General features: G+C 37.5%; 1 protein-coding gene across 1 annotated transcript in view; it reads left to right on the forward strand.

Annotated features, from left to right (window-relative positions):
- Positions 1 to 5069: 5069 nt before the first annotated feature.
- Positions 5070 to 13549, forward strand: part of LOC129248895 (cytoplasmic dynein 2 heavy chain 1) — a 154051-nt gene continuing 145571 nt past the window's right edge. The window contains exon 1 of the mRNA XM_054888506.1: positions 5070 to 7734. Coding sequence (XP_054744481.1) covers positions 5070 to 7734 — 2665 coding nt within the window. The remainder of the gene's footprint in view (positions 7735 to 13549) is intronic.

Below are 13549 nucleotides of genomic sequence, written 5' to 3' on the forward strand. Positions count from 1 at the left end.
CCACTCGCTTGTTTTTACCGCAACTGTATTTATTTCTGTGTATGGCTAACCCCAACAGCGCGGGTTAACTACACTTTGAATTTTATGATTCCGTTATTTTTGCTGCACTTTTTTATTTACTCCCACCGCTTGTTTGAGAATTTATTTGATGCAACAACAAATTTATTGTCGGCATGAATGAAAAATGCAAGCAGTGCAGCTAACAAGATGCGAGAGCCAAAGTTTAACCAACAAAAGCCAAAAGGCAGCTAACATTACGATAGAAAAATGTGATTGTGATTGTGAATGTGAATGTGATTGTGAATGTGAAAGAGGAAGAGGAAGCTAGAAAGATAAGCGAAGGAAGAAACTAGTTGAAAACAAGTTCAAAAAGGTTAATTCACAAAAAATAGCCCACAAAATATAAAAAAAAAATTAGAAATATTTCGGATTAGAATAAAAAATCATTGGTGGCTGAGGATGAGCGAAAAAATGCTACTAATGGCTTTTAAACACTTTCAACGAAAAAAAAGCAAAAGTAAAAAAAGTGCAATGTTCTTTCGTTCTTACTTTGTGCTTTAGTACTTGCAGTCGACTATCGTTTAGACTTTTGGACATCTTTCCCGCGGGGCTTGACACATGGCAGGCTTCGGCTATACTGAGCCGCTCGCTTTATTTTCCAGCCAATGCAATGTGCGGCCGGTTGCCTGTCGCTTACTGCTGTTGCATTTTATTTATATTGCTTGCAACTCAGCTACTCGCTCGCCACTGTGGCAATTTACAATAGCAATTGCCGTCTGTCTGACTGACCCTACTCTCATTGTAGCCACGCTCTTCAGTTGCCTGTTGTGCGCTTTTCATTTCTTATGTTTTTGTCATTGTCTTTTGCTCTTTTTGTTTCACTTCCATAGATATATTTAAATTTCGTTTTTATTTTCGGCGCATTCAAATGTCAACCGAGGCGAGTTCATAGATCATTGTTTATTGTTGTTGTTGTTCTTGCTGCAACTGACACTACAACCACTATTTTGCAAATATTGCCACTGTTTGTATTGCTCTGCTCTGCTCTGCTAGCGCCTGGCAACCAGCTCTCTACCACTTCTGCTGCCGAAATTTTAGTTGTAGTGCAAATTTTTTTATTCACTTTTTTTACTGCTAAATTATTTTTGCTTGTTTTTGTTTTCCATATCTCTTCGGTCTGCATGCAAACCGTTTCGCTTACTCCTTGCTCTTCTACGTTTTGTCACATTTTTTTAAGTTGAATTCCTTGTTGATATGACAATGCCGAGGACATCACTGCAACTACAACAATAACCAGCACAATAATAAAGTAGTTAAACAAAAAAAACAACAAAATGTATGGAGATTTATGCAATTGTCAACAACTGTTTACCATAACATACAACAACACTTAGCTGCTTTAAACACTTTTGCGACTCTATATTTTTTGGATGCCACTGTGCATTTCGGTAATGAAAACATTAAATGTCATATGGAGATTTTCGATCCACTTTCAACTCATAACTAATAAAATTTTGCAATTTTGTGAGCACTGATTACATTCGGTAAAAGCTGTCAATGTCGAAAAAGCACTACAATAACTAAGTTTTAATGGTTTATGAAAATGGTTTATTTGTTTTATTTATGCTACTTACTTTAGTTTTCATTTCACATCCGTTTTAGTCTTTCATTATTTGCATTTGTGCTGAATTTCCCTTTTTTTCTGTTATCATAGATGTCGGCGACAACATCTGTTGCCGGCTTATATGCTATCAATTTTCTATTACATAACATTTTGTTTGTATTTATTTTTAAATTGGCTTTAATCCAATTTGAATTTGGTTTAAAAAGATTTTTTGTGATTGAGTTAAACTACAGTGAAAAGAAAATTGGCTACATTTGTTAGAAAAAAACCTTTGTATGTATGTTACTGTAGGCAAAATGTTTCACATTTAAATAATTACATACTACATATACTGCAGGCTGTTCAATTTAGGTTCCATGTGCTGTGTGTGAACATGCGCGTGAACGTGTGTTCGTTTGTCGGAAATTCCAACGTTCTGTATTTGAACTTGAAACATTTTCTTTACAGACAAAATATACAAAAATTAATTTAATTTTATGAGATTTTTTAATGTGCCATTAAATATGTGTATACTAAGGATGGCAGCCCCGAAATCCCGACATTTCGGGATTTCATAGTAATGTTATGCATGAATCCCGGAATACTTTTCTTAACTTTTTTTCAACCATTGTATGTTATATAGTTGCAGCGCACCCTCGATAACGTGAACTAATTCAAACCAAGGCAAAAGTGTTCACGTTAACAAAAGTTTTCACGTTTTGGAATGCCCAAAAAGACTAAGTAAATATACTTTTTCACATTTAAATTCACATTTTATTCTTGTTTTCGTTACATATTAATTGAAAATTAAGTCATACGATGGTTTTACTTAAAAAAATCAGTCATTTTTTTTGTATCTTCTGTTTTTCTAAAACTTGAAGCACAGCCTTCTCCCTTAACCGTCTTAGCACACTCACATCATTTTGATCGACGTCTTCATGACTAGCCCATATTAACGCCTTGTTGAAAATTTCAACTGCTTCAGTCGGCTTAATTTCTTCAGTTGCTATGATACGCTGTCATCATCGGATTCGTCCTTATGTTGATGATCGTCATCTGCATTGCCCTCCTCGAAATCTTCGTTCCATTCATGAATGGCTGTTAACGTGAACTCAATCTGAGATTTTATCATATCTTTGAGCATGTCTACGAACGCGAACGAACCTCAGGATTTAAACTACTAAGGAGATCGCCGATGTTGCTCATCAAGGTGCGAAGTTCAGCTTGCCATCTTTCATTCAAAACCGCCAACGGAACATTATCTTCGGGATCATCATTGTTTACCGCAAAATTTAAAATACTGTTTCAGCACTTAGCTAATGTAGGTTAACCAACACGAAACCAAGCCGCATCCAAAAGATTTGTAGCTGTTTTTAAGTTAATTTTTTTCAACGACTCGAGCAAATCGGACTTTGCCGCTGCTATTGAAGCTAGAAAGCTGTTTCTGTAATGTAACTTAGTGATTTTTATTGCATTCTAATCCATCGGTTGAATGAGGGGAATAACGTTTGGTGGCATAAACATTGCCGAAATTTGCCCATTCGCCGTTGTCAGTTCAGCTTCATTTGGGTGAGAAGGAGCGATGTCGATTAGGCAGAGAGCTTTAATTGGTAAGGCTTTCTCCTTTAAAAATGATGTAACCTTAAAAAACAACCAGTTAACTTTAAAAATTGGACAAAACTTAAAAGGAATATTCATCTTTGGAACAAATCGTTCCCTTAGTATTAAAATAGCCTATCAATTTTTTGATGTTTTGAGAAAATGAATTTCAAACTTTTTGTCGAAAGTAGCTCTCACTCAAATCTCATTATGCCTGTAAATATTTATTATTTTTTGACTGACGTTTTGATCCACTTTGTGGAACTAGAATTTGACAAAATTTTGACCACATATAAAATCGACGATGGAGAATCCAAAAATTCAAAAAAAAAAATAATAGCCTATGAGCACATAGGCTATTGTTATACTAAGGGGACGAAATGACTCATGAAACATTGCTTGAAAATAGCCGACGTCATCCAGGCGAATTTCGAGCTCTTATAGTCGGTGGGACACTGAAAGTTTTTAAAGCAGCGTGGATTCTTCGCCTTTCCAATTATCAAAAGCCTAAGCTTGTGGGATCCAATGGCGTTTGCACAGCATAAAAACGTGATTCGCTGCTTCTCGGACTTTACTCCTAACACCGACTCATCAGCATTATATAACTGACCGTTGCACAAGTCCAATTTGGCCATTTTAGCTTTAAGTTTTTCTTTAGACGGATCCACTAGCTGAGGTTGCGAAGACAGTTTTTCGCCTGATATTTTAAGAAGACGAATCCCGTCCTCTTCTTGAATCCTTGGAGCCCTCCAGCACTAGCGAAGAAGTTTGCTTCATTTTCTTTAAATTTTGTATGCAGTGCTTTTCCCTTTTCTTTCAACATTGATCACTTACTGGCCAGTTTTTAACTCGCATTCGGATAAACCAACGATAAAGAGATCTCTCCATTTTGGGCAACTATAAAGAACGCAGTGTTTTTCTATTTCCAGGTCCACAATACGTGTTATTTACGCATTTTAAAATCACTTGCTTTTTCGCTTTACTGTTACAAATTGTTGATTTAGCAACATTATATTTTTTTGCTAAAATCGTCACAGAAGAGCCTTTTTTTTAAAAGCCGAGAATTTTAGCCTTTTGTTTTAATGTCAAGCACATGGGTTTTTTAGAACTCATTTTCACCAGAAAACATAAGACGAAACACTCTTTGCAAAACCAAAACTGCGACTGCAATATTTTACTCCTTACATGCAATTACGAATGTTGGGAACCGCTGGAATGAATAGAACCCAGCACTTTGACTTTGCAATTTCTTTCGTTTTGTTGTCATTTACAGTCATTTACACTCAATGCATACTTATATTACATACATACACACATACCAATTAAGCGCTCTCATTTTAATCATTTTGCCTATTACTTATATTCGTTTCTAATTTACTGTAACATCTTGCACATACATTTTTGCTATATAAGGTCCTACTCAACTTATGTACATACCATTAGAAAAAATACACTAGCGAAATAAAGTGAATTCGAAGTCAAGACAAATCAGTCTTCCGACTCTTAACATTGGTGACCCCGACGTGATCATACATTTGATACGTCGTACAAACAAAACAAAAACAAAAAAAAACTAAAAACTAATAAGCAAACGTTGTTGCTCATCTTAAGTACCGTGTGCTTAAGTACATTCACCTGCATAACCGTTGCATACACGGTCAGCTACCTAGCCTACGGGACTTGCATTTACTTTTGCAGCTGTATACTCACGCCATCCTACCGCTAACTTAGTACTGTATACCGCATACAGTTGGGAATTTTTGTAATCGCTATCAAAGGCACTGTGAAAATGTCAAGGAATGAAGACTCTCTATCCGCACGACCAGGATGGTTCCTGAAAAGGAAAAGTGAAGCTATTTTTAGGCAAATGGAATCCATACATCGTCTCTCAACAACCGAAGCCCTACGCTCACTGGATCATGTAGATCTCACGTTGAAATTGGAACTGGTAGACAACATACGGAGTAATTTTGAGCTCACACAAAACCGCCTGGAAGAAGAAGATCCTGACGAATTAGATTCTGATGCTCGACAGCAGTTCTTGAACATATTTATTTCAGTCAAAGGCGCCATCACTCGCGAGCTACAGTCCAACCGCTTAGATAGCCATTTACATTCAACCACACGCAATTTTTCGCCTCAGGACTCGCAATCTGTGGTTGTTCTTAAGCAACCAAAATCTTGTTTACCGGAACTGAAGTTGCCAACGTTTAGAGGCAACTACTCAGATTGGCCACAATTTTTCTCCATGTTTCGCACCATAATTGACCGAGAAGCTGAATTAACTAAAGTGGAAAAACTCCAACATCTCCGCTCATGCCTTGCAGATGCCGCTTTGGACACCATAAAGTCCTTAGAAATTCGCGAATCTAACTATGATAAAGCTCTTGAATTACTAAATAACCGATTTGATAACAAGCGTTTAATTTTTCAGGCACATATCCGTGAGTTGTTTGGACTAGAAAGTGTCGAAGGAAAGGTGGCAACAAATCTCCGGCGGTTAACGGATAAAATTTTGTCACATATTCGTGCATTACAGACTTTAGGCAGCATAGAACAATTGGCCGACAGCTTGCTGATACACATCGTTATGCAGAAACTTGACTCCGCTACTCAAAACATGTGGGAGGAAAAAGTGTCATCCAATGAGCTACCCACTTGGGAAGGCATGGCGTTGTTCCTAGAAAAAAGGTGTCAAACTCTGGAGAATGTTGCGTTTGCTACGCTCGGTAAGACTCCAACTAAACAGGTGAGCAAATATGTGAATCGCAACAAGTCTTTTGTGGTCTCGAAGCCTGCGCAAAGGTCATGTGTGTTTTGCAAACACCTTGATCACCTCATTTATACTTGCCCGTCATTTGCGAAACTCTCCCCAAGCGAGCGCTGGAAAGAGGCAAAAAATGCTGAACTTTGCTTGAACTGTCTTAAGCTTGGACATCGAGTACAACAATGCAAATCCACTCACTGTTTTCGTTGTAAAGGTGCTCATCACACCCTTTTACATAAGGATATTCCAGAGCAACCCTTCCAAAATGCCTCATTGGCAGAAAAGTTTCCTCAACCAGGATCAGCAGCATCTTTGGTTTCCATGGCGCCTCCATGCATATCAAACGAGCACTCAAGCATTAAACTAAACGAATCCGTACTACTAGCTACCGCAACGGTGTTTGTAAAAAACAGTGTTGGATGTTTTATCCCCTGTCGTGCTATTTTAGACTCAGCTTCGCAACTAAATTTCGCTACGAGCAGGTTATCCAACCAACTACAATTAAAGAAATCGAAGTTCCCAGTAGCAGTTTCGGGAATTGGAGACTCAGATACAACAGTTGAGTACACAATCAATATTATTTTTAAATCTATTCACAGCGATTACACAAACACTATTACGGCGTCAATAATTCCCACCATTACTGAGCAGCAACCAACCACCACTTTCAGCATATCGCAATGGGTCATACCTAAGAACATAAAATTGGCCGATCCATCATTTAATACTTCTCGTAGGATTGACCTCTTAATTGGAGCCGGCATATTTTTTGACTTGCTGTGTGTCGGCCAAATACGTCTTAAGGAACCAACACACATTTTGCAAAAGACACGTCTCGGGTGGATCGTCTCTGGCGGTAAACAACGCTGCAACATCAGCTCTTCGTGCGCGGTGTCATCCAAACTCGTCGAAAGCAAGGAACCACATGGATCACTTGATCAAATGGTCCGCAGTTTTTGGGAAACAGAAAATTGTCTCGAAGGAACCACGAAGGTAACAAAAGAAGAACTAGATTGTGAAATACATTTCCAAACAAACCATTGCCGTTTGGGTACTGGCGAGTACTCAGTCCGTCTTCCTGTCAAACTGAGTCCAAATATGCTTGGTGACTCATATCAATATGCTTTACGCCGATTAATCTCTCTAGAACGACGCTTGCAGCGAAACGACAACGTAAGATTACAGTATTCAGCGTTCATGCGAGAATATCTCGATTTAAAGCACATGACTCTTGTGGATGCTCTCCCCAATGTACCAACATATTATCTTCCTCATCACTGCGTTTTTAAAGAAGATAGCACAACAACGAAATTACGGGTAGTATTCGATGGTTCAGCTTCTACAACAAGTAACTACTCTCTGAATGAAATTCTTATGACAGGTCCAACAATTCAACCAAAACTTGCAGAAACTTTAATACGTTTTAGGTCAAGGCCCATCGCATTAACAGGTGACATATGCAAAATGTACCGCTGCGTACGCATCACCTCACCAGATGACTATCTTCAGTGCATACTTTGGAGGGAAAACCCGATGGAAGATGTTAAGACCTACAAATTAGAGACTGTCACTTATGGAACACGACCAGCATCATTCTTAGCTATTAGAGCTATGCACCAGCTGGCTAACGATGAAGCCGAATCTTACCCCCTTGGTGCTCAGATAGTACTGCGGGATTTTTATGTTGATGACATGATCACTGGATCCGATACTGCTGAGGAGGCAATTGAAATAATGGGACAAACTTCGCAGCTACTTGCAAAGGGTAACTTCAAAATACGAAAGTGGTGCTCCAATGATCAAGCTGTAATAGCGCAGATTCCTCTAGCTGATAGGGAAAAACTTCTAAGGTTTGACGACGGCAGCAACATAACAAAGGCACTAGGGTTGCAATGGAACACAGATCATGATTTATTTTTCTTTGCATTTACCCCATTTCAGAAACCAACAAAAATAAAGAAACGCTCTGCACTTTCCATTATTGCCCGTTTGTATGATCCGCTCGGCTTAGTCGGCCCATTTGTATTAAAGGCAAAATATTTCTTCAGCGTCTATGGATGGAAAAACTTGACTGGGACGAAAGTTTACCGATGTCTCATGAAACAAGTTGGGAGAACCTATGCAGCCAATTCAACGATGTCAAACATTTGACATTTCCCCGCTTCATCGCCAAAAGGAATGCATCGTTGGAACTTCATGCCTTTTGTGACGCCAGTTTGTCTGCTTATGGTACGTGTGTTTACATACGTGCTAGCAATGGTAAGAGCGTATGCATAAATCTGCTTTGCTCAAAGTCGCGAGTTGCTCCGATTAAATCTCTCACTGTGCCAAAGCTCGAGCTGTGTGCTGCCTATTTGCTTGCTCAGTTAGTGCACTCCATCGCTCAACTTAATATCTTCAGCTGTATGTTTTATTGTTGGTCAGACTCCAGTATTGTGCTCTCATGGTTGAAGGAGGACTCATCCCGGTTCAACGTATTCGTAGCTAATCGCATTAGCAATATTTAAAATCTCACAGATGGTATGGAGTGGCGTTATGTCCCAACAGCTGTAAACCCTGCTGATATACTATCACGCGGAGCCACACCAACAGAATTACTAAATTCTTCGTTGTGGAAACATAGACCGCCGTTTTTGTCCAATCCGCACAATGAGTGGCCTAAATGCTGCGTTCGAACTCAAGAGCTTCCCGAAATGCGCAAAACCTTTTTGCTAACTACGCGCTCTGCTTCTGATATGTCAATAAACTGCAAATATGTAAATTCTTTTGCATCTATGCAACGCATCTACGGTTACGTTTACAAGTTTGTGAATAAGGATATCTCAGGTCATTTAACACCTAGTCACATTCAGAATGGAACATACTTCTTAATTCGCATGATACAAATGGTACACTTTTCAGCTGAGTATACGTCACTTCAAAGAAAATAAACAATTTCCTCTAAAAGTGCATTGTTTTCTTTATCACCTTTTCTGGACCCGGTTGGGCTTCTGAGAGTTGGTGGCCGTCTCAAGAACACAAACTTAGATTTTGATTCGCGACATCCTATTATAATGCCAAAACATCATCCTCTTACAACATCTATGATTAGTTATTTCCATTTAAAATATCTACATGTAGGTCCTCAGGCATTGCTTGCAACGATTCGTTTGCAATATTGGCCAATAGGTGGTCGGAAAACGGTGGCACAGGTTATCAACAAATGCATCATTTGTTTTCGTGCGAAACCAAAATTGATGGAACAAATCATGGCAGATTTACCGGGGGAACGAGTAAAAGCGGCCAGATCATTTTTTACTACAGGAATAGATTTTTGTGGCCCGTTCTATTATCAGTCGGAAATTCGGAACAGGCAACCACTGAAGTGTTACATCGCCTTGTTCATATGCTTTGCCACGAAGGCAGTTCATCTTGAACTCGTCAAGGATTTGTCGACACCCGCGTTTCTAGCTGCGTTGCAAAGATTCATCAGCACACGAGGTAAACCTAAAACAATTTGGACGGATAACGCAACAAACTTTGTTGGAGCCAAAAACGAGCTGCTGGAACTAAGGCGATTATTTCTGAGTAGCGAACATCAACGTAAAGTGGCCAAACATTGTGTCGAAGATGGAATCGAATGGAAGTTTATACCGCCAAGATCTCCTCATTTTGGTGGACTTTGGGAAGCTGCTGTTAAGTCAATGCTGTTAATTTCATTTCTACAGAGTCGTTTGTTCTTCGAGGCTGTCCTTCGAAGAGCTCCGCACACTTGTTTGCCAAATCTCAGCAGTAATTAATTCACGGCCTCTTATTCCTCTTACAGAGCATCCTGATGATCTTGCAGTTCTTACGCCGGGACATTTTTTGATTGGCGGCCCTTTCACAGCTACAGTAGAACCAGACATCACTGATCTGAATATTAACAGGCTCAGTCGTTGGCAGCGAATTTCTCACATGCAACAAATATTTTGGAAGAAGTGGAGTACAGAATATCTTACCCAATTGCAACAACGATCCAAATGGCGAACCCATAGGGAAGGACTTAAAAAAGGTGCTCTAGTACTCATAAAAGACGAAAATCTGCCGCCGCTTCGTTGGCCTCTGGCACGAGTTATTGACATAATTCCTGGACCAGATAGTGTAGTACGCGTAGCAAGCCTAAAAACAACTTCAGGAATCACCAAAAGAGCTATAACTAAATTGTGCTTGTTGCCATTAGACGATCATCTTGAAAGCTTAAACTTTCAACGGGCGGAGGATGTTGGGAACCGCTGGAATGAATAGAACCCAGCACTTTGACTTTGCAATTTCTTTCGTTTTGTTGTCATTTACAGTCATTTACACTCAATGCATACTTATATTACATACATACACACATACCAATTAAGCGCTCTCATTTTAATCATTTTGCCTATTACTTATATTCGTTTCTAATTTACTGTAACATCTTGCACATACATTTTTGCTATATAAGGTCCTACTCAACTTATGTACATACCATTAGAAAAAATACACTAGCGAAATAAAGTGAATTCGAAGTCAAGACAAATCAGTCTTCCGACTCTTAACAACGAATAAAATGCCTATTTTATAATTACGGGAATTCCACAATTTCAGAATTACTTGAGATCAATGTAAACTACATTCAAATAATTGTAACGTTTATTGTTCATGTTATTGAGCTTTTTTGGGTTTGTTCACGTTTTAGAGTAGTCAATGCACAAAAATGTCTGTTCACGTTTTGGGTTGTTCACGCTTTAGAGCGTTCACGTTATCGAGCGTGCGCTGTACTTCTGATTTTTTATCTTTTTCCAAGCTAAAATGTAGCTTTGGTGTTGATTTTTTATCTCTTTTCGCCTTGAAATGTAGCAAATATTTGTAATAAAATCATTACACATTAATCAAATTATAAAATTCTACATTTTTTATGGAAAACCTCATTATAGGCCTATTAATGTCCATCCGATTTTGTAAGGCCCAAAAATTTCGGACTACACGAGATGAATCCCGTAAAATTTTTGTTAACTTTTTTCAACCTAATAGTTACAGACATAAGCAATAGTGTTTGCGAGTACCGAAAATCCTGAAAATATTCGGGTTTATTTTTTTAATTTAAAAGGTAGCAAATGTTGTAATAAAATCTTATGCATAATTCCAAATTACAAAATGTTGAATTTTTTTCATGCCAAAAATCAATAGAAGTATAATAAGAGCCATCCGAGTTTGTAAGTATCGAATATCCCGCACAACTTCCTCTTCATTTCATTTATTGATTTCTTTGTTTTCAACGTAAAATGTAACAGAGGTAGGTGACGGCCAGTTCTAGCGTTTCTGAGTACCGAAAATCATGAAAATATTAAGTAATTTTTTATTTAATTAATATTTATTTTTTTAAATTTAGCAAATATTTGTAATACAATCTTATTGAAGAAAAGTTCACTTTAATCCAAATTACAAAATTGTTCCATATTTTCTGCAAAAAACCAATAGGAACGTAATAATGTTAAGTCCGGGGAAGTAAGAACCGAATATACTGGACTACTCCACATAAATCCTGAGAAATTGGTTTTTAACTTTTTTTAACCTTAAATGTCGCAGAAATATAAAAGCCACTTGTCGTGTAATAAAAATCTTCAAGATATTCTTATAATAATTTTTCTTTTTTTTTAGCTTAAAATGTAACAGAGATACAAAAGCCAATTTTCGTATACTGAAAATTTTGAAAATACTCGGGTTATTTTTTCATTTTTAATTTTTTTACTTCAAATATAGCAAAGTTTTCAAATGTGGTATTATTGAATAAAAGTGTACATTAATCTAAATTACAAAATTGTTTTACACAAAAAACTATCAGATAGAAGCATGCAAAGTTTCCAATCCGAGAACATACATAAGCAGCACTGAATTGCAAAGTGGTGATTTCCTCGACAAGTTCCATAACCAATAATTTTAAGTTATATGATAGTCAAAAGAATCTACGTTAAATGACTCATTGCTTTATTATTCGTGCATACACATTTCAAAATGAATGCACTTTGCTTTCTCAGACTACTCTTAGAGTTTTTAGCCAAAACTGAACTAAAAAATAAAAAGTTATGAGAAAATTCTATACTCGACTTTATACTTGTCTTAGTCATGTATGTTACATATTATACTAAATTTTAAATCAATTTCAAGCCTCTCTGACTCAAGTAAGATCTCGATTGGTGTGTTAAAAATCGCCTTCATCTACATTTTAGAAAATGCTTTCAGGCATCGTTTTCTAAGTCTAGGCACCATGGTGCTGCCTCACCATTTTGAACGAAGCTTCGGATCTGGGTGCAATTTTCGATTCAAAATTCCTGTTTCTGATTAAATTAAAATATAAAATTGTGTACAATGGGTGCCGCATTCACTAACCATGGAACAATGGAATAAAAACACATTCGACTGCGACTTTCTCAGCAACACTTAAAGCGTTTTCGAAAGGTCAAAGTAGATGTTATACGCTGATTCCTTACTATGTATGAAACTTGGGTCTATAACTATGATCCATGATCCATACCAGAAGAGGCTAAAGGGTGGGGTGAATTTGGTTCTGTGACTCCGAAAAGAATTCGTGTCCAGAAATTGGCGAAGAAAGTGTTAGCATCAGTTTTTTTGGTATGCGAAGCGAATTTTGTTTGTGGACTAGTAAAACTAGTAAAAAAAATTCTCAATATTATTGTAATCTTTTAGATCAGCTGAAGGAAAAAGCTCGTGAAAAAATACAAAAAATGAAAGTTTACAAATGAAAAAATCTTTTTCAACAGGACAATGCGCCGTGCCACAAGAGCATCCATGAATTAATGTTCGAATTGTTGGGTTATCCACCACATTCACCAGACTTGGCCTCTAGCGGCTTCCATCTATGTATTTCCAGACCTAAAACAAAACTCATTCAAAGTGTTTTTCAACAAATGATGAAGTCATAAAAGCTGTGGAAGAGCTGCAAACCTTCCAGAGTTTCACTTCGGGGATGGAATTCTTAAATTTATATCTCTTTGGGGCAAGAGTACTGATGTTCAGCGAGAGTATAATAATAATAATAAGGTGTATTATACAAACCCTGAAATTGTTTTTTTCTTATCAACCCGCAAAACTTATTGAAAAACCTAGTAATAGACTTGAATAAGTTCAAAGGATTTGTCTTCGTTTCGCTCTCAGATCGCTTAATTTTATAGATTCGATTCCTTCACAAGATGCAAGATGTGCCTTCAGGAGTTACATTCGTCAAGATCCCAATATTATATTATAGCTTCTACAGTACCTTAAACTATTCTCTCACTCTGCTTTAACTTGGATATCAACAGTGGTGTCGATGGTGTTCCTCTTCTTTTAGTGCGCATTTATTTTCACATTCCACAAAAAAAATCTACAGAGTATTGATTTATTCTTTCTGGAGCGGGTTAGAACAGTTCATACCTCTTTTCCTTCGATGCATAGATCAAATCAAGAATTTAACAAGGCTTTAATTGGCTTAAGATTTTTCGCCCTCTAAGCAAACTTTCAAATTGTCACTGAAGGAATTTTGTAGGTAAACACGAACCATAATTGTTGAATATTATTGCTGTAATCTG

Source organism: Anastrepha obliqua, chromosome 5 (assembly GCF_027943255.1).
Source record: "Anastrepha obliqua isolate idAnaObli1 chromosome 5, idAnaObli1_1.0, whole genome shotgun sequence".
In the NCBI taxonomy this organism is placed as follows: domain Eukaryota; kingdom Metazoa; phylum Arthropoda; class Insecta; order Diptera; family Tephritidae; genus Anastrepha; species Anastrepha obliqua.